Raw genomic sequence first — 22,762 nt, forward strand, 5'->3', positions numbered from 1 at the left:
GTTTTTTTTGTCAATTTGAACCAAATGTTCGATTAAGATTAAGTTGGATTGGTTTGAATTATTGAGTTATGAGAAAAACAAACAAATTATCATATTTTCAAGTTTTGCCTTTAATTATGTCTATTTTGTATTCAATTTTTTAATTTTATGTTAATGTATGGTAAAAATATTTCCTATTTTTAGTTATTAAATATTTATTTGATTTAATATTTAATTTTTTCTATAGTTATCATTTTATTATTTTTTACTCAAAATATGATTAAAAAGTTCATAATAAATACGAAAAAATTAAGACCCTTAATAATACTAGATAAGATTATAAGAGAAACAAATTGAATGAAGATGAAAATAAGACGCTTAATAATATATTAATATAAAGTTTTAAATAAATTCAATCTAATTTGATTAAATCGTCAAACACATGGTAAACTGAAGATATGAATGAGTTAAATGATTAAAGAAAAAAAAATATAAGAGGAATAGATCGCATGTTTTGTTTATCCCACAAACAAAACTAATATTCTAATCTATCATTAAGGTTTATTGATAAAAAAAAAAAAAAAAAACTCATCGTGAGTAAATCCGATCTGTTAACCCCCATATGCCAGACTGCCAGTGCATCAAACAAAGCTACGTTATTTTCTGACCACTACTAGTGAAACATGATATTGGAAGTGGTAAAAGTGCTTTTGTCCTCTTCTTAATATCCTGTTTTCTCTTACATGTTTTGTAACCTCGGGAATGGGTACTCTCTCCATGTCCGTTTGAACAGCATTTTCTTCTTTTGTTAGGCTATATAGACTTGTAGGCATTGTTCTTGTTTGCATGCATAAGGACAACGTCATTTGCATGTTTGATGCTTCTAGCTATAAGCTATATCCGTATATATTCTTTATTTATCTTGTTACGGTTGATTTATTTAGAGGGTGATTATATTTATAACCTCTTTTTCCTTTTTTCTTTTTTTTTGAAACAGACCTCTACTGCAGTTCTGCATTTTATATCCTCTCAAATTTCTTTTTATTTCAGTGTTTTTTTAATTTTGTTTGTTATATATAAGCAAACGAATTTGATTAAAACATTGAGTACAAGCAATACTCAATACCATAAATAAGATCCGACAGGATATGTATACAACCACCAAGAGAAAATGATAGAAAGAATCCCTTGAAACTAAGACCCACACCTACAATAAATTATCCTTCAAATTAATAGTTACTCAAGTTGGAGTTATAGAATGTCAACTTAGATGGTTGAAGAGAGAAAATGAGGAAGAGGTAGTGAGTTGGGAACTTTTCTACTAATAAACTAACCATTAATATTTGTTCTTGGAGGTCATTACCATGTGTGGGGTGTAATATGAAGAACTGATGGTTAGGATAACTCTTGTTAATAATAAGAAATTAATCTCTCTGAAAAAATAAAAATTGTTAAAGCAGATATAAAATTTCTATTAACAAAACATTTTTTATTCATAATTAAGAATTAAACAAAGACAAGACAATCAATTATGCAAAAACACACGCGTGTTCTAGCCTGTCCATAATTTATTCAGTTTTTTTATAAGATTTAATTAACTAATTTATCAACATTAATAAAGTTAATTAATTTAGTTAATAATATTAAAAATTCTCCCATTTATATGGTTTTTCAATTTTTTTTAATATTAATGAGACATACTTTTATTTATTTTAAAACTATTTTATTAATTTTAATTCTTTTAATCTCTCTTGTCATTAATATATTTATTGTGTTAATTTTTATGACTATACATGTGAATGATTAAAGTAAGATTTCCAAAATGCTCTTTATTCCAGATAAAAAATTAAAATTAGTCTTTCAAAGAGCTTAAAACATCAATGCATTTCATTTATTATTTATTCAACTTAAAAATATATAACTCATAATTAAGGGTGTTTTGTGAAAAAATAAATTAATGAAAAAGACATTTTGGATTAATAATTCGACTCAAACATGATTTCTTCAATAAAAGAATATTTGTGGTTTAAAAAAAACTTTTATAAGAAGGATCAAAACAAACTTCTGACTTTTTTTTTTTTTAATAAAAACAACCGGAATATAACTTATAAACGTGCTAAAACTCTTTCAGTGGTTGCAAAATGTCAAAGTCCAAAATATAGCAAAAAGGGTTGATGAAATAATAGAGACTTTGTGACTCTTTTATATATAACATGTTTTCCTTGTATTTTTCTTATGTTGAGTTTTGAGAGTTTTTGATGTTGACATGTTTTCCTTGTATGTTTCAATTGAAATACATAATGGAAACTTATTTATATTGTATAGTTTGTTAATACGAGCAACACCAATCTATATCATACAATAAAAATAAATTTTTGTTGTATTAATTAACACAAAATAAAAATATATTTTCATTGTGTCAAACTTCTTCGTAAAAAATTAAATAAATTGAAAACTTATGTTCATTGTATTTCTACTCCACACAAAAATATTTTTATAAAAAAAAACTTATAAGAGGTGAGAATAACATGGGCCGGCTCTTATATGTGTGAAGTCCATCAGGGTAACCCTGCATGCATGCCATTCGGTCCACGGTTTAGCAACACATATAAAAAAGAATAAAATGAAATGAAATTTATACTAATAGTTTAGCCTATGTATTGTGTATAAAAAATATTTATGTTTATATAATTAAAATTTATAATAAAAAATATTTTTAATATATAAAATTATTATAACTAAAATTTATAATAAATATCTTTAAATATACAAATTATATTTTGAATTTACAACGAACAAATTAAATAGAAACTGTGACATAATTTTATTTTTAACTATATATTGATAATTTATTTAAAAAAATATTAAAATTTAATTTAGAAATAGAGATAAAAAACCAAAAAAAAGAAATATATTGTTAAGAACGTTAAGTAAACAAATAAAAATAGTGATAAGATAATTATGAGAGAATTGTTTTTACTAGTGGTATAATTAGTGCGTGACATATACACATAAAAAAAGAGAAGAAAAAGAAAAAAAAATCTAATTGAGAATAAAATCTTTTCTTTCAAATTATGTATTCTAATTCATAAGATAAAAATAATTTTTTCTTTCTTATGAGGTTTGAAGAGATATTATACTGCACCAAAAAAAGACATGCACGCTGAATAAACATGCCATGCAGTGGTTTTTTTCCTGAAAATCAAAAGAAGGAAAAGCGATGAATGTGCCGCGTCCTCCAAACCTGCTTGGTTCTTTTCTGGAATCAGCCGTTTTAAGTCGCTCCTCCCTCCTCGGCCGTGCCGTCCACGCGCACATCCTCAGAACCCATGACACCCCTCTCCCCTCCTTCCTCTGCAACCACCTCGTCAATATGTACTCCAAACTCGACCTTCCCAACTCAGCTCAACTCGTTCTCTCACTCACCAACCCTCGCACCGTCGTCACCTGGACCTCTCTCATCTCCGGCTGCGTTCACAACCGTCGTTTCACCTCCGCCCTCCTCCACTTCTCTAACATGCGCCGCGAGTGCGTCCTCCCTAATGACTTCACGTTTCCCTGCGTCTTCAAAGCCTCGGCTTCGTTGCACATGCCCGTCACCGGGAAACAGCTCCACGCCCTTGCCCTAAAGGGTGGCAATATATTGGACGTTTTTGTCGGGTGCAGCGCCTTTGACATGTACAGCAAAACAGGCCTTCGACCCGAGGCTCGCAACATGTTCGATGAAATGCCGCACAGAAACTTGGCCACGTGGAATGCGTATATGTCTAATGCAGTTCAGGATGGTCGGTGTTTGGATGCAATTGCAGCGTTTAAGAAGTTTCTTTGTGTGGATGGAGAGCCTAATGCAATAACATTTTGTGCATTTCTCAATGCGTGTGCTGACATTGTGAGTTTGGAGCTTGGGCGTCAGTTACATGGATTTATAGTTAGGAGCCGGTACAGGGAGGATGTTTCTGTTTTTAATGGACTTATTGATTTCTATGGAAAATGTGGGGATATTGTGTCTTCTGAATTGGTTTTTAGTAGAATTGGTAGTGGCAGGAGGAATGTTGTTTCTTGGTGCTCTTTGCTTGCTGCTCTTGTGCAAAACCATGAGGAAGAAAGGGCGTGTATGGTTTTCCTGCAGGCGAGGAAGGAAGTTGAGCCGACGGATTTCATGATATCAAGCGTACTCAGTGCATGTGCTGAGCTCGGGGGGCTTGAATTGGGAAGATCAGTTCATGCTCTTGCTCTTAAAGCATGTGTTGAGGAGAATATATTTGTTGGGAGTGCACTTGTTGACTTGTATGGAAAATGTGGAAGTATAGAGTACGCGGAGCAAGTCTTTAGAGAAATGCCTGAGAGGAACCTAGTCACTTGGAATGCAATGATAGGTGGATATGCACATCTGGGTGATGTTGACATGGCTTTGAGTCTCTTTCAGGAGATGACATCGGGCAGCTGTGGCATAGCACTGAGTTATGTGACACTAGTTTCGGTATTGTCAGCATGTAGTAGGGCAGGGGCAGTGGAGAGAGGCTTGCAGATATTTGAATCCATGAGAGGGAGATATGGAATTGAACCAGGTGCTGAGCATTATGCATGCGTTGTGGACCTTCTTGGAAGGTCTGGTTTGGTAGATCGTGCATATGAATTTATTAAAAGAATGCCAATTCTTCCAACTATATCTGTTTGGGGAGCTCTACTCGGGGCTTGCAAGATGCATGGGAAAACAAAGTTGGGGAAAATTGCAGCAGAAAAATTATTTGAGCTTGATCCTGATGACTCTGGCAATCATGTAGTGTTTTCTAACATGCTTGCATCTGCTGGCAGGTAATAATTCAAAACCATGCTAACTAGTTTTCCTTCTTTAACAGCCTTGACTAGTTAGTTGCATTGTTAATTTTATTTGGTAGAATAACTTGTCACATCCTAATTAGTGTCAAAGAATTTTCTTCCTTTTCATTTGCTGCATCTAGTGGGATAAGGCTTTTGTTGTTGTTGTTGTTTCATTTTTCTGCAGTTGCTTTAACATATTTAGCCAAAACAGAAACTGTCTCTTCTGACTCAACATTGTTTATGGCTCTCTTGCTAATGCTTGTAATTGCTAAATGCAGATGGGAAGAAGCCACTATTGTCAGGAAGGAAATGAGAGATATTGGTATTAAAAAAAATGTTGGTTATAGTTGGGTTGCTGTAAAGAATAGAGTCCATGTTTTCCAAGCAAAGGATAGTTTTCATGAAAAGAACTCTGAAATTCAGGCAATGCTAGCTAAGCTGAGAGGGGAGATGAAAAAAGCTGGGTATGTTCCTGATGCCAATCTATCGCTCTTTGATTTAGAAGAAGAAGAAAAGGCTTCAGAAGTGTGGTACCACAGCGAGAAGATTGCCCTAGCTTTTGGCCTCATAACTCTCCCTCGTGGAGTGCCCATACGTATCACAAAAAATCTTAGGATCTGTATAGATTGTCATAGTGCCATTAAGTTCATCTCAAAAATTGTTGGAAGAGAAATTATTGTGAGAGATAATAATCGTTTTCATCGCTTTAAAGATGGCTGGTGCTCTTGTAAAGATTATTGGTAATATTTCCATACTTTCATTAGTGGGGAGCTTAAGCAAAAAACTTTTTGAATGCATGAATTATATTAAAATTAAAATTTGTAATAAATTAATAATATATAAATTACATTAGACAGACAGGATGATATAATTATATATATATATATATATATATATATAATAAAGAGTATTTTAAAATATAAATAACTATATATATATATATGTTATTTAAATATATAAATTAAAATATAATAATATATAGCAATATATACATCTAACATTTTCTTATGCATATTCTGAATATATCCGCCTAATTTGTTGCTTGAAATTAAGAATATGACCATCTAATTCTTTGGTAGTTGTATATAAATATTATTTCAATTTTTTTAATAGAGATCGTGTGTTTGTAAAAATAATAAAAGAAAGTCTAGGTGCGGTTCAATTAGAGTGATGGCGTCTTGAAAGTTTTTTATTTTATTTATGAAAATAGATAAAAAGAAAAAATTATTTACGTAGAAGGTGTAGTATGGAGATTATCTGCGGGGAATGGATATTTTGCTTATCCAAATCGGTTATCTCCTCAACCGATGCAAAATAGCAAAATACTCAGCTATCTTTTTATTTATACCTTTTTTCGTAAAAAATCTCGGGAAAAGGGTTCGTGCGTTCTTCCTCCAAAGCCATTCATGGAGTTCGTGGCACTCTCTAACGCTACCCAACTTGGGAGCTTCAACCCCCTTAGAACCAACCTTCAAAGTTCAACACAACACCCTCTTCCTTTTTCTTATGTTTCTTTCCCTTCTTCCTCTCGCAGAGGTTGCTCTTGCAAAGCCATCCTCAGCACTCACACACCCACCCACCTCTACCCACAACATTTTTGGACCTCATTCCGCTGATTTTGAGCTCTCTGCTTTGACGGCTCTATCCCCATTGGATGGTCGTTATTGGGGAAAAGTTAAGGAACTGTCTCCTTTTCTGAGAGAATATGGCTTAATATGCTTTCGGGTTCTTGTTGAGTTCTCTTTTGCTGGTTCCCCTCTTTTTTGAGACCCTTTTGATTAAAGAACCTTTTTTTATTTTCTGTTTTGAACTTTCTCTTTTGGGTAGTATTGCTCTCTAATGATGTTGTATATATGTGTATGCTTCCTGTTAGATTAAATGGTTGCTGCAGCTGTCTCAGATTCCTGAAATTGTTGAGGTTCCCAGTTTCAGTGAAGGTGCTACAATATTTTTACAAGGCTTGATTGATGACTTTAGTGTTGATGATGCCTTGGAGGTTAAGAACATTGAGAGGGTCACAAATCATGATGTGAAAGCAGTGGAGTACTTCTTGAAACAGAAGTGCCAATCCAATGCATAAGTGGTCAAGGTTGAGGTTCACTTTATATGTGTTTCTTTGTACTATGAGGCGGTACACTGTTTTCTGTTTTGATCATGAGTTCTGATGGATTATGTTATTCTAAAACCCTTTTTGTAGGTGCTTGAGTTTTTCCACTTTGCTTGCACATCTGAGGATATAAATAATCTTGCACATGCCTTGATGCTGAAGGAAACAATGAATTCTGTCATGGATAAAATAATCAAAGCTTTGTGTGACATATCTGAAGATAATGCTCATGTCCCGATGCTTTCTCGCACTCATGGACAGGTATGCTTATTTGTGCATTTGTTGAAAATTTTAGAATCAATGTATTATTGTGGGCTGTAAAATTGGGCTATTGCAAATGCTTTAACTTTGTAGTGACAAACAATTGGCTTTTTTAGCTTTTGAACTCCTGTTATATGAAAGGTTGTAGATACTAGATATCATAGTTCCTTTTTAAACACTTTTGTAATTCATTAGCATTATTGTTCTTTCACTTCATTAGTTGTTAATTCTTCTTTGTTTTGATTGAACCTTGTAATTATTCTGCACTATTCACCAGCCAGCTTCACCAACTACTTTGGGAAAAGAAATGCAATATTTGCTATGAGATTAAGCAGAGAAAGGAAGGAACTGTCTCAGGTTGAGAATATTGGGGAAATTTTCTGGTGCAGTTGGAAATTACAATGCACATGTTGTTTCATATCCTGAAGTTAACTGGCCTCACATTGCAGAACAGTTTGTACAATCTCTTGGATTAAGTTTTAATCCTTATGTTGCTCAGGTATGCTTTTACCTTCTTCTTTTTTTGTTCTGTTCAAGTTTATGCATTATTTTTATGAAATAAAACTGAATATTGGTGTTCTCAGCAACCATATATTTTTTTTAGACTTCTGCTATCTCTGTTGATGTATACATATACATTGTTTTAGAAAATTTCATCAATTGTTAATGAATCTCAAGTTTTTTTTTTTTTTTTTATAAGTTCAGTCCGTATATTATGATAGTTATATATCTTGAGTACTTACAAAATCAAAGCTAAGTTAGAGCTATCGTTTCATGATCATCTGATGCCAACTTGAGATGGTAACTTAATGTATCCTGCTGATTATATTACTCCATTTGGTTAACAGATTGAAACTCATGACTACATGGCAAAGCTTTTTCATTTGCTCATCCAGTTCAATAATATATTGATTGAATTTGATAGAGATGTATGGGGCTATATATCTTTGGGTTACTTTAACCAGGTGAGCTTTCTGATATAGTAGCAATAACCTGAGTATGTTGCTATACTTTAAGAGCGACAGTAATCTTTTCATTTACAAAACTTTTTATGCAGACCACTAAGGCTGGGGAGGTTGGGTCTTCAACTATGCCTCACAAAGTGAATCCTATTGATTTTGAGAACAGCGAAGGTAATCTAGGTGTAGCTAATGGAGGTCTGTCTCATCTAAGCATGAAGTTGCCAATTTCGCATTGGCAGGCAAGGCCTACTTGAGTTTGATTTTTTTTTTTTTGGTATTATTATGGTCATTTTGGTATTGCTATTATTCTAAACTATGGTGCCAAGAGGATTTTACCAATATATCTTTTGGAAATTGGTTTGTGTAATTTTTTGTACACACATTGCAAATAATGTGCTATGGAAAGAGTTACCAAGCTATTGTAATCTATGGTACAATTTGGCTAGCTAGTGATTTGTATCATAAGATGAATCTTAAATGATTTTAAATCTTACAATACATGAATGAATCAATACGCATATGATTTCATACCCTCAATACAAATCACATGATTTAACCATTCATTATTTTTTTTTCTTTTCTTTCACCAATTCTCAAGAAAGAAATTAGAAAGTCTTATAAACTAAAATTGTTAAATGAAAATGAATTGAAGGAACACTACTGAACTTATCCTATTTGATTATTTCACTACTCTATTTGGCACTCACTCATTCAATGCATGCATTCTATTTGGCTGTTTCATTGCTTTGTTTCCATTCTCCCAAAATAGAGGTGCCACAAACTCATTTATAATGTATACTTTTTCTTTATGAGACTTATGGTTAAGTTGCTTTATCTATTTCTAGTTTAAGTTATTACATTGAATTGAATACTATACATTTATATGATATATTTCAAGTTATTTTTCATTGTCTTTGAATCTTATGATATTCAATACAAATTACGATTCAAGATTCCAAAATTAGCTTGACAATTCATGGTTTGAATCTTGATTTGATAACCTTGTAATCTATTGACCTTTTAGCATAATTTAGTGACAGTTATAGTCTAATTGTGATTAGCTCTTGGAAATAATTGTTTTTCTATATTCATTTTTTCTTTCCTGCAGAGGGACTTGACAGATTCAACTGTCTTAAGGAACATGGGTGTAGGCATAGGGCATTCTCTTCTTGCCTACAAAAGCACACTTCGAGAAATAGGGAAGCTTCAGGTATTCGGCGCAGCATGGTCTTTTTGTTGCCTTTCTCCTACTATGTGCATAATTATCTTTTTTTATTGGAAATATAGCATTATTAGATAATATATTTTTGTTATCTCAACTGTTACTTCGACTGTAGTATACTGTTCATCTGAGCAGGATGCATATACAAAGTTCCTGTCACTGACTATTTGCATAACTTCAGAGCAAGTTTCTTAAGTTTTCTGTTAAATCTAGAGAAAATACAGCAGGTTTTTCCGTTTTTGTATCTTCATTGAGCTTTTTTGTCATATTTTAATTTACAATTTAGGTTAATGAAGCTCGCTTGAGTGAAGACTTGAACCAGTGCTGGGAGGTGCTTGCTGAACCAATACAGACTGTAAGTATATGCTATCTAGTTCTGGCTTTATATTTTTATTTAGTTTAATGTATATATATATGGAATATTGGAATGCTTTAAATATACTAAGACTTGAGTTCTCTGTGGTGATGCATTATTTTCTTCATGTGGTTCAGGTAGAGCTAAAAAAAATTTAATTTTGTAAAGCTGCTGACTTTCATGAATGAAATGTCCACATTTATGTGCTGGATTGATGTGTACTCCTCTTGGTGTTGCTTGTTGTTATCCCCTTAAAAATTCTACTATAATCATTTGCAAATTTTATTCAGGTTATGCGAAGATATGGTGTTTCCGAACCTTATGAGAAGTTAAAAGAACTAACCAGAGGGAGAGCAGTTACCCAAAAGAGCATAAGAGACTTCATTGAAGGCTTATATATTCCAGAAGAAGCAAAGATGAATCTGTTAAAGTTAACACCTGATACTTATGTTGGAGCAGCAGTTGAATTGGCTAGAACAGTGAAAAATGTCGTGAATACTGTGTATGGAAGAAAGATCTAGGAAACAAACAAGTGGTTGAAGCAGTTTTCTCGAGAACTATTGGCAAGACAATTTTGCATCCTCACCATCATTGACCAAATGGTCATTAATTGATATATGAACTTTTAAATAAGATGTTCCACTGAAACTTACAGAGAAAATAGAAATATCAAAATTGATAGAAAGTTACCATTGAAATTTATAAGATGAGAATGGTATAGGCTTATAATCAGTTTGAAATTCCTAAACAATCTTATCTACCATCAAATTTATTTGAAATTTAAAGGAACTAACTGAAACAAAACATAAAAGAGAAAATCTACAACAATAACAAAAACTCTATCTAAACTTTGTTAAAAAATCAAATTTCTAATAAGGCAAAATGTCATAACTCTAAGACGAATCACAAAAAAGATCTGTGGAGATTGTCATAGTGCCATTAAGATAATCTTAAAAATTGTTTGAAGATAAATTATTGTAAGAGATAATAAACGTTTTCAGCACTTTGATGGCTGGTGTTCTTGTAAAGACTATTGGTAATAGTCATACTTTCATTATTTTATCTGTTTCATATGCCTCAAAGGATATATGTTGTACCCAATGAGGATGTAAGCACATAATCAGGTTTACGTTCTCTTTACCCATGTTGGTGGTTGAGGCATGGAAACAGTCAAAATTTTATCTGATTGTTATCAATGATGCTATAAAATTCAGAGACTCAGTTTATACCTTACTGTGGTGACATTCCATTTTAGTGATCTAAAGAGAATAAAACAGATCCTAGTCCTTATTGATAAAACAGTAGAATTGATAAAGCAGTAGTTTATGCTGTTGAGATTGGAGCATTCTTTTTTTCCTATGACCTGTTCAATTATGTTCATGCACATTCTGGCATAGAAGCATACAACAAAACCTGTTCTTATTATTTGTTATATTGATTCTATTTTTTCTTCTCAAAGAGATAGGATAGGAAGCATCCTCATCTCATTAGTCGGCAACATTCACTAAGAAGTGTACTGTTCCATCTGTTAAGCTGCCGAACCCACTTTGATTATTGAAACGTTTGATTTGACCAAATAACAAGAGTTTGCTCACTCATTAGCCAAAGTTGGTTTAAAATGGAACGAAAATCTCAATACTTTGTTAATTAACACTTAATAACCAATGTTGGCTCAGTCATCCCGGGAAGGACAGAAGAACTTTTGGTAATATATACAAAAATATCAAAATAAATTGGTGCCAATTTTTTAATAATTTAAAGAAAAACAATAATTAGAATTACAAGTTATATTTAAAAAATAGAATTTATGATTTAATACTAAATTTTATTAGGCTTCCATCCTGGTAGTGACGGAACTAGGTTGGCTCATGGCTGCCACATAGAAATCATACATTTGTCCCCTGTTTTATGTTGATTTTTTTTTACCAGAGTTGTTATTGTCAGTTGTGGTATTGAATTTTACTTTTATTTTATTTTAAAAATTATATTTATAATAGTAATAATAATAATAATAATAATAATAATAATAATAATAATAATAATAATAATAATAATAATAATAATAATAATAATAATAATAATAATAATAATAATAATAATAATAATAATAATAATAATAATAATAATAATAATAACAACAACAACTTTATATATTAGGCAGATAATATATATATAATAATTATTTTCATTGCTCATGTTAGTTTTAGATATAATTATTACATGTGTTCTATATAGTTTTTGCAATTATATATTAATTAATTTTTTTACAATTTTAATTACTTTCATTATTTTCAAATATGTTTTCTGTTTTATATATTGGTTTTTAAAATGATTTTTATTATTACATTTTAAATTATTTTTAATTTGATGTATACGTTAACTTTTATGAAAAAGAAACAAATTTAATTATAAATCATTTTCAATTCATGTGTTAAATTTTTTGCACCCTAATACTTTTTTCTGGTTAGGCCCCTGCTTCCAGTTTCTCTCTACGACTCTACCCCAATGGATTGGTTAGTGCACCTCAAGAGAGACGTGTTTGGTAGACGCGGTGCAAAGAGTGCGTTTGGCACATAAAAACACCATTGCATTGCATGCCAACGCTCAACAAAATGATTTAGCTCTGTTTCTTTGTAGCATGAGAAAAAAGTGTTTTTTTGCTTTTGGTATTTGTAAGCTAAGGTTGCTACTTGTTAGTGTTGAGCTGCCTGTCTGGTCTGTCATTATTCATATGTTGCACTGTTGTAGTGTTCTTTTTAGCATTTTCTATGTTTTTTAGGTGTCGTTGGACATTTTTATGAATGAATTTAGTTTTAATTATATGGAATCTTCCCCCAATTAATGAGAAATGACTTCAACGCCGTGTTACATATTAATTAGCAGATAGTTGACATTCACCGAGTAAAACACAATTATTGACAATTAATTTTCTTTTAAGCGAACTAGTGTTGGACCTTGACCAAATAACAGGACCAAACTAAGTTTTTGGATCTTTAACCTACGTTACTCAATAAGGCCATTCATCGAGCGTTTCTTATGTTATGGGTTGTAATTTGGAAAATAGAAAATACGGAAAGATATCCGTTCTTTCTATAATAAGCCTCGCTTTCACTTCACAATAATAGATTTCCTCAAAAAAGTTTCAAGTATTTTATCATAAAAAAGTTGGTATTTCACGCATATTATTATTTAAAAAATTTAGAAAATGATAAGATAAGGAACAGTTGTTAGATTAAAGTTGTTTTAACTAGTAGTTAACACATTTTAAATTCTACTTTGAAGTGTGCAACTTTTTTTTCCCCCTCATTAGTATTTTTTTTAAAAATTCTTTTTCTGTCATATATAGAAAATGATCTTAAAGAAGAAGGCAAGGCTCTTACTTGTCCCCATTGAATCCGTTACAGATTAAGCCACAATGTACACAAGATAACTCTTGAAAGATGCTGCATCACAGGATTCTTGAAAAACCCAAGCCAATATGTGAGTGCAATAAATTTTTCCACATTATTATTAACTTGGTACTTATGTGTGAGTTCATCATCATGAATATGTGTGAATTATTATAAATTTGATATTTATTTTCAATTCCTACAAATATTAATAAAAATAAAAAGCTTGATGGTTATCATTTCAAATAGAATGCTAAGTTACGGCTTACAACAATCAGGATGTCTTTTTTGTTAAAAAAAGACTTTTTATTTTATTTTTATACAATGGATTTTGTTAATAGTGGCACACTGACACGTTAATTCATCAGACTTAATTAACACCAAATAACATATAAATACATTAAAAACATATGATTACATTTTGATTTTTGAGCTTTGCCGATTCGAAGCGGATTCCGTTTGAATAGGGATCGCAATCTTTACGAAGAATGAGTCTACATTACTTTCCTCTGTTCAGAATGTATTCCGGAGGCTTGTCTTGGTCCTCGAATTCCAATGCTTAACATTATTATTCAAGTTATATGGTGTTTCACAAATCATGTATAAATCGAGTTCCATAGCAATGGAGAGATGCATCAACCAAACCAACATTTCCTCTCTTTCCCTCGAAATTGGTTAGCAATTCAGTTGCATCGTGCTAATCCTTTAGACAATTATGGAACATTGCAAGTTTTACACTGCTCATTTTCTTGACATCTGCCATGGTTCATGCTCTTCTTGGTTCATTCCTTGCAAGAGTCACAAAAGCAAACCATAAGCTTCCACCAAGACCATCCGGTTTTCCCATCATAGGGAACCTCCTTGAATTGGGTGAAAAGCCTCACAAGTCATTGGCAAAGCTTGCTAAGATTCATGGCCCAATAATGAGCCTAAAGCTGGGACAAATAACAACTGTTGTTGTGTCTTCAGCACAAATGGCCAAAGAGGGCTTCTAACCAATGACCAGTTCTTGTCTAACCGAACCATTGCACAATCTGTGTCAGTTCTCAACCATGAACAATACAGCCTTGCCTTCATGCCCATTTCACCTCCTTGGAGGGAACTCAGAAAAATATGCAACACTCAATTATTTGCCCACAAGTCTCTCGATGCAACAACGACGTTAGGCGTAAGATAGTGCAACAACTAGTCACTGATATTCATGAAAGCAGCCAGATGGGTGAAGCAGTGGATATTGGAACAGCTTTTATCAAACACCATTTTCTCTGTGGATTTGATTCACTCTACAGGTAAAGCAGAAGAGTTTAAAGGACTTGGTGATCAATATCACAAAGCTGGTTGGAACACCAAACTTGGCAGATTTTTTTTCCAGTGTTGAAGATGGTTGATCCACAGGGCATCAAAAGATGGCTGAGTAAGACCGTGAAGAAGGTGATAGAAATGTTTGACAGCTTGGTTAGCCAATGGTTGAAGCAGAGGGAGGAAGGGAAAGTCCACAATGACATGTTAGATGCCATTCTCAACATTTCTAAAGATAACAAGTATATGGACAAGAATATGATTGAGCATCTCTCACATATGTAATTAATCTCCTCTCTTCCCTCCTCCTAGCTATTTTCATTTTAAATTGTTATTTATGAATGACTATAGTGGACTTATAGTAACTGAAATTTATGGTTGAATTGAACAGGATATATTTGTTGCGGAAACAGATACAACAGCATCCACACTTGAATGGGCAATGACTGAGTTAGTCCGCAACCCACATGTAATGTCAAAAGCAAAACAAGAGCTTTAGCAAATGACATGCAAAGGTAATCCTATTTGAGGAAGCAGATTTCCTGTTCCTGTCAAAATAAACAACTAGAGAGTTGTTCGTCTCTATGTGTAATTTATTATATGGTATGTTTGCCTTTGTCCATCAGGAGTTATTAAAAGAAAGTGAATTCCTTCACGGTAGAAATGTCTAAGACAGACATTACCTATCAAAACATTACTGAATTTTCTCTTTTTTCTGCACCTTAGTTTCTTTCTTTGGGTCCAAGCACATATCCATCCTTATTCTAGCAACAGTTACATTAATTCAGAAAAAGAATTTCACCATCCAAATTACAATAAGTTTGTCAGGGTATAAGTCATTAATATTAGGTCCAAATAGAGCCTAATGAGTCATTGCTGGAACGGGTGATAACTGATAACAGTAAAATACTAAAATTTAATTTGTTGAATGGTCATTTTCACTTCTATTCTTCTAGATGTTGAATACACTCATTCTTCAAGATCAGGATAGATTCAAAAAGAAAAGCATAAAATCATATTCCATTAATAAAGTGGCCTTCTAAATTATTTCAGAAGTATGCTGCATAAGCCATAAGTAACAAATTTCCTTTCTTTTCTTTTGAAGTAATATTTATTTGAGAATCACAATCTGTATCACAAGGATCACTGGTTTCGCCAGTTAAAATCCACCACTTGAAATCAGGATTCAAAAGTAAGACTTTCAGCTTCCTGTCTGATTGACTCAAACAGCACAGAGGACAGATACCACTCACCAAAGCTTGGGAAAATAACCTGTACCATATCAAAACAGAACTGTCAACTAAGAGAAACTTCTAACATAATGATCGCGACCCATAATCTCAGTTGGCATCAATCAAAACCAAATCAAACAAGAGAGTAAATTAACAAAAACATGGGAATATTGTTGCAAGTTTTAAACAGACATTTCTATACACTTTTACCAAAATTTGTAAGAAAACAATGAACTTACTACAATAAGCTTTCCAGCATTTTCTGATCTTTTCGCTATCTTAATGGCAGCTGAAGCTGCAGCTCCAGATGATATTCCAACCTAGTATAATATTTAAAGTATAGGTTCAACAAATTATACAGGTATAAAAAGAATATAACACAATGAGTTCCTTATTCGTTTTCCAAATTCAAATATGAATCATGAAGGAAACTCAATAGATAGCTAACTATTAGAGGAACAAGTTCAATTTGCTGCTTCTAGAGGTTTAGAACTTACAAATAGGCCTTCTTTAAGTGCAAGAAGTTTTGCAGTTTCTATAGCTTCATCACTTGATATCTGCCAAATCACACATCCATTGTTTATAAAAAATCTTAAACTGTTACAAATGTCCAAACAAAAACTGCAACATAATGACAAAATCATATCTTTCTAATAATTATATTCACACAGAAAGTTGTCCATATTTACACCATGGTGCAGAAATCAGAACTTAATCCACAAGGCATCCTAGATTCCCTTCTACCCAAAACAATATTTAGTCTAACATGATGTAACGGCACCATTCAAAAAGTTCACAATTGGCTATTTGCAGTTTCCCCACAAACTGAAACTTTGCCCCAAAGCGGCAAAATGACCTAAAGGGGTTAGTTTTAGAAACTAATTCCCTAAATAGGTTAGTTTTAGAAACTAATCCCCTTAGGAAAAAGTTACAAAACAGACCTATTTAGGGAATTAATTTCTAAAACTAACCCCTTTAGGTCATTTTGCCCCTCAAAGCCCTCAACTCACGACTTCGCGGAGAAGGAGAGAACCATAATACTTAATATATAAAAAGTGTATAGCAGAAACTAACTGAATAAAAAATAAAGAATGTACACCAAAACTGGAAATGCTTAATTAGTAGCAATACACAATACATCAATATCACAAAATTGATATTAAAACAAGAAACTACAGTATCAAGCCCATATATATGAATTGAAAATTATAAGAATTTCAAGTAATTTATCAATTATCAGATGCAATAACCATATACACAGGAGTTATCACATTGTTTCCTAAAACTGCACATTGCATTTCCAAACAACTTTAGAATAAGGTTATAATATTTCATTATGTATATATTTGTGAAGTCTTAAAAAGTATGATGACTATGCAAATAGCATTAAAAGCTTACTTGAACTACTTCATCTACAAGGCTAACTTCCAATACTCCAGGGACAAAACCAGCACCAATCCCTTGAATCTTGTGTGGACCTAGATGTTCACAATGGCAATATGCTCATTCGCAACAGCTTAAAGAGCATGTTCTTATCACAACTTTAAGTTTTTATTATAAAGTAAAACCATTCAACTTGTAGTAAGTAACTACCAGAGGGAAAACAAACAGGAAAACGTATAAGAGCAAACTAATAATTTAAAGTAATAATATTTAGAGAACGGAAAAATTAAATCTCATTAAGGAAAGCATGCGATAATCCAAGTGCTGCAGAAAGGAAAAACATATTTAAGGAAGATTGCTTTATTTAGGTGTTATTCTGTTATTTTTAGAAATTTTAGAATTTCCTCACATAGTTTTTTTCATTATTCTTATGTTCTATGCTCTTACGAAAATATTATTATGTTATGATTTTCTGTTTTAATTTAATTAGTATTTCATATTATATGAAATTAAATCTAAATTAGGATTTTTTATCTAATTATGATTTATGTATGAATTTGATTATCTTGGGGTTACTAGTACCTTTAGATGCCTTATGTTATTCACACCTTTGGCATAATTGTAATAGTAAGATTTCCTTTCCATCAGAAAGCATCTGAGATACTAGTCAGGGAAGTACTCTGCCCCCAAAAGAGTACTACTAGGTTTTTCTATATCACCAAAAGGCGTTCTGGTCTGCTCAAGTGACAATCACCTTCTAATAATATGAGCAAGCAGATCAAGACAAAAATGTCATTCCTGAATGTTAGTAAAGGATATATAAATAATATAATCTAACAATTCCAATAGAATCACTTCTGTAATGATAATACACTTTAACATGGAAAAGTAAGGCAATCACCTAATAATGAATAAAAAGAAAAGTAAATAAAAAAAATCTACTTGCCATGCAACATTTTTATGGTTCATGTGAGAAAGTAATCACAATGAACATATTATCAGTTATAACAATCAATCAAAGCATGTGTTATAATTCACCAGGTTTTCCTCCAGAGAGTACTGGACTTTCAACTGGTTCCACACTATAGAGCTGCATAAAAATAAAATAAAATAAATAAAAAACAATGAGAAAGGGGGATAACTAAAGTCAACAGCTGTAAATGAGAACCAAAATATATATCTCCATTCTCAGGAAAAATTACATGCACATATTTAAGCATATATACAAATTTAAAAACTAACCTTTATATTAGGATTCTTCTCTTTAAGAAATTTCCCTACACCCGTTATGGTACCACCAGTACCTATACCACTAACAAGTGCATCAACTTTCCCTCCTGTGCCTTCCCATATCTCTGGACCAGTGGTTTCATAATGTACCTACAAATACAATAATAAAAAAACGTGTCACCCAAGTTGTCAAGCATCCACTGTTGCAGTTACATAACAAATTTTTTAGATTACCTTAGGATTGGCAGGGTTTTTCAAATTGCTGAAGTATGCAGCTGTTGGGAGTCTTATCTAATATCTCTTCAGCTTTCTGAACTGCCCCTTTTATTCCCTTTGTAGGATCTGTCAGAACCAACTCAGCTCCAAAAGACAGAAGAATGGTTCTTCTTTCAAGACTCATTGAAGCAGGCATTGTGATTATAAGCTTGTAACCTTTGGCTGCTGCCAGGATGGCTAATCCAATCCCATTATTACCACTTGTTGGCTCAATAAGGATACTCTTCAGTAAAATAAGATAACCCACATGCAACAGAAACGATACTTGTGAACTCAGGATACACCAAATTAATGCCAACATTTTTTAAATGACTGCTATGAAATTTAGTAAGGTTTATTTTGTAAGTTGAATATGAGAAAATTTGCACATTTTATTGCAATTAGGGCCACATGCTCACATCTATCATTCATGTGATGCCTTTCATACACAAGCGACATAACTATAAAATAAATACAGAATACACTCAAAATAGATTTCTCTTGAGGGCAAATTATAGAGGTAGTGATCCTGCATATATGAAATACCTTTCTTCTCCTTCTATTTCCCAAGGGACATTTAGACTTCTCAATTACTCACGATAAGTTATTTGTGACAATTTTATAAATCATAATTAAATTCCTGGCAATAAAAGCAACTTCACTTTGCTCCTAATCTGGATAAGATCTTTACTAATTTGTTAGAAGCTTCACTATTGATGCCCAATCCTTGGCGATTTTTTTGTACTAACCTGTCCAGGTGTGATAAGTCCCTTCTCCTCTGCATCAGCAATCATACTATAGGCAATCCTACATTTATAATGTACATCATAGGAACAAATCACAGTAATTCCAAAACATGTAAAAGCAAGAACCAAAACTCAAATGATAGTAGCAAGGATGAAAGAAACCAAAATAATCATTACCTGTCTTTTACACTAGAGCATGGCTCCATCAACTCCAGTTTGGCAGCAACCCGCGCAGCAGAACCATCTGCGATTTTATTCAGATATACTAATGGGGTTTTGCCGATCAACTACATAAAAATAAACAATACGTATCAGTATGCATTCTAGTTAGAAACACTGAAATATAGAAACAACACGATTTAAAAAATTCATAGAAAATGTAATCAAAGTGCAGAAAGTCACCTCTGTACCATCTTTGGCAATTCCAGACTTTTCAACTGCCATGATATCAGCTCACTACAATGCAGGAAAACAACGAAAAATATTAGCATCCAAATGTACCTTAATCCACAAAGCTACCAATTTTATTTAGTCTATTCTATCAATGGAATCTGAACTATTTCTAAAATATGAAATCCACCAAGTTTCTGTCTTTGTTTGGCAATTAGCCTTAAAAATTCAAACCACTTCAAAATTCAATCAGGGTCAACAAGAACAACTGCTATATCCTTTTATTTTTGTTCAAAACTCAATGACACCACCTTCCTCGGGAACCATACGACTGGAAAGATTACAAAAATTAAAAAGTTTAAACCACGCGTTTCACTAACAAAAATGGGCATAACTAGCATTTATAAATTAGAATTCTTCAGTGGTGATGTGAATGTGATGAAGAGAAATCCTAGTATAGATGCCTAATTAGAAATTAAGCCTAACTGATGGGAAAAGATTGGAGAGAAAGAAGAGTCAGTCACCTTTGGAAATGACAATAGCACAAGTCTAGCGTGTGGCTTAACAACAAATCTGTCTACATTTAATAGAGATATTATTTTCCTTGCTTCGGAAACTTTGCTAAATTAGTTGGTGCCAGTAGACAGAATTTGAACATAGCCAAATTCTCGTACTGATTAGTTTAAAAGATGACACCGTTATTTCTTAAGCATATCATAGTCAAACATACGTGGCTGTGATGCATGCAAAAATATATTGTAGCTCTGGAATGGATAGAAAGAACATTTTCAAATTGATTTTTTATTTTTATTTTTTGAACGATGATTTTAAACAATATTTGGCACACTGAATTTAGAACCAAAAAGAAGGAAAATACATTAATGTATTTGGACACCATTGATATACCAAGTAGTATTATTTTTTTTAATATATTAACTCGCTTTCTTTTTATTAATTTTCTTTTTCCTTTGTAGTACAGAACATTGCATGCATGCGAACACGTCGTGATATGCTAACCTGGCGGATAGAGCCATAAACATAAACATCGAATTGAAGATGAATCATTCCAATTTTCTTCCGATGTCTTGAATTTTCTGTATGTCCAACAACTCTTATGGTGCAATTTTCCCCAAGCCCCGTAGTGAATAGCGTGTATCACCACGGTCACCATCACAAACATTGCTTAGCAAATAACATCCACAATTTTATTATAATTATATATAATATATCCCTAAATGTTTAAAAAATAATTTTATTTACATTCACACTTTAAAAAAAATACTAATATTAAAAATATATAATATAAATAAATATGTGCATTGCACATATCTAAAATCTAGTATACATAAGTAAAAGAGAGACTCATTCAAGTAATTTTATTCGTTGAACAACATTACAATTTTACAATAGTAGTCATGTTTTCTTTTTGTCAGTAGTAGAAATAATATGTAAACGAATTTAATTATCCTAATTGTACTTAATGAAAAATTAAGTTACTTACATTAATACTATTTATATATAATTTTGATAATTAAATATTAATTTTTATAATTTTAATTTAAGTAATAAATTTTTATGTATTATATAATTTTTTGCTTTAAATTAATAATTAAAGATAAAATTATTAAATATATTATTATTATTATTATATATACATCAATATAATTTTTTATAATTTAATTTTATTCAAAACTTAAATACTATTATAGATGTTATAATAATAATATGTTATTAATTTTTTCTTACCAATAACTAGTTTTCAAACAAAAATGTATTAAATGGTTATAATCTAATATCATTTTAATCTTAAATATTTTATAAATATATAAATACTATAATAATACCATTTAATATTTTATTAGTACTTATTTTTAACTTTTTTTTAAAAAATGTTACTTTGAAATATATTTCATGAATTTTTTTAAAAGTAATGATTTTATAATGTGCTTAAATTTGAAATAATTTACAATATTTTACTTAAATAAATAAATAAATTATTATATATATATAAAAACTATTCTTAATTTTTTTGATGTAGTTATTAAAATATATTTTGTGAAAATAGATATTAAAATAAGGAACTAATTACATATGGTGGCCGGGCTTTACATGAGAATTATTTAGAGTTAAAAAAATTTAGTGTGTATAACGGATAAGTACTCAAGCAGGACGATAAGATGCCTATAAGGACACCTAACGTGCAAAGTAAAATGTCCTATGAAGTCAAATATCCTTTGGATCATATGTTCGCATAGTCAGTATAACATGTTTTGGCCTTCAACAACCGGGTAACATTGGACAACGATGGTTAAGGAACTTATTTAAAGATAATTCTCTAATCAAAAACACTTAAACAAGATTAAGATGCGTATTACTTGGTAATCAGGACATGCAAGCCTAATAAGATTAGTATATAAAGAAAATAAGTCCCAACCATTATGCACTTGAATATTCACTTAACATCATTCATAATTCTGAATCGAATCTTACTTGAACGTGAAAGTGTGCTTAATCTCTTTTTTTGACTCATACATATCAGAGATATAAACAAGTTATTACCAGAAGAACCATTCGGTGCAACAAGTGACTTTTCTGTTTTCGACAGAAAAGGTAGTGTCCGGTTTATGTGGGACGGTAACAGTTTGAAAGAGTTGAAAACATAGTTAATTGCTTTTCTGGTAGACAGTAACAGTTTCTGATATATCTAATTTATTATACTTGTCATAATTCGGATAGTTTAGCATATTGGTACGTGCCAACCATGCATATATATCAAAGTAATTAAGCAGACAATTGAACGGTTTGAAGGACACAAAAAACAAGCATCAATGCTCGATTTATTTATTCGTAGTAGATAGAAGATAGGTGGAGCTCAAGTTATTATAGTAGTTACATGACCCGATACATTCTACGCTCTTAAAACATATATATATATATATATATATATATATATATATATATATATACTGTGAGCTCTTACAGCATACATTTTAGTACGTAGTTATTCAGTAGAGAGTGCCAAAGTTTGAAGACAAATGACCCTTTCTTCCCTTACTCCCCTCCTCCTTTTGATGAGGCTGAGCATCCAAAAAGTAGGATTCCCTTTGGTTCTTTAATAGCTTCTCAACATC

General features: G+C 31.8%; 1 protein-coding gene and 2 pseudogenes across 2 annotated transcripts; 2 read left to right on the forward strand and 1 right to left on the reverse strand.

Moving 5' to 3' along the window:
* Positions 1-2,869: 2,869 nt before the first annotated feature.
* Positions 2,870-5,593, forward strand: LOC100778632 (pentatricopeptide repeat-containing protein At4g14850). Its single transcript, XM_003536483.5, has 2 exons — positions 2,870-4,794; positions 5,079-5,593. The coding sequence occupies exons 1-2, from the start codon at positions 3,200-3,202 to the stop codon at positions 5,542-5,544; spliced, it is 2,061 nt and encodes a 686-aa protein (XP_003536531.1). The 5' UTR covers positions 2,870-3,199; the 3' UTR covers positions 5,545-5,593.
* Positions 5,594-6,151: 558 nt separating this feature from the next.
* On the forward strand, positions 6,152-10,337 carry LOC100778805 (adenylosuccinate lyase-like; annotated as a pseudogene). Its single transcript, XR_005886740.1, has 9 exons — positions 6,152-6,531; positions 6,674-6,889; positions 6,998-7,168; positions 7,446-7,667; positions 8,017-8,133; positions 8,226-8,369; positions 9,239-9,340; positions 9,639-9,707; positions 9,998-10,337. The product of XR_005886740.1 is annotated as an adenylosuccinate lyase-like (transcript).
* A 5,130-nt stretch (positions 10,338-15,467) lies between these two features.
* LOC100779168 (cysteine synthase-like) lies at positions 15,468-20,110 on the reverse strand (annotated as a pseudogene).
* Between the last annotated feature and the right edge of the window lie 2,652 nt (positions 20,111-22,762).

This window comes from Glycine max, chromosome 10 (genome assembly GCF_000004515.6).
Source record: "Glycine max cultivar Williams 82 chromosome 10, Glycine_max_v4.0, whole genome shotgun sequence".
Classification (NCBI taxonomy): Eukaryota; Viridiplantae; Streptophyta; class Magnoliopsida; order Fabales; family Fabaceae; genus Glycine; species Glycine max.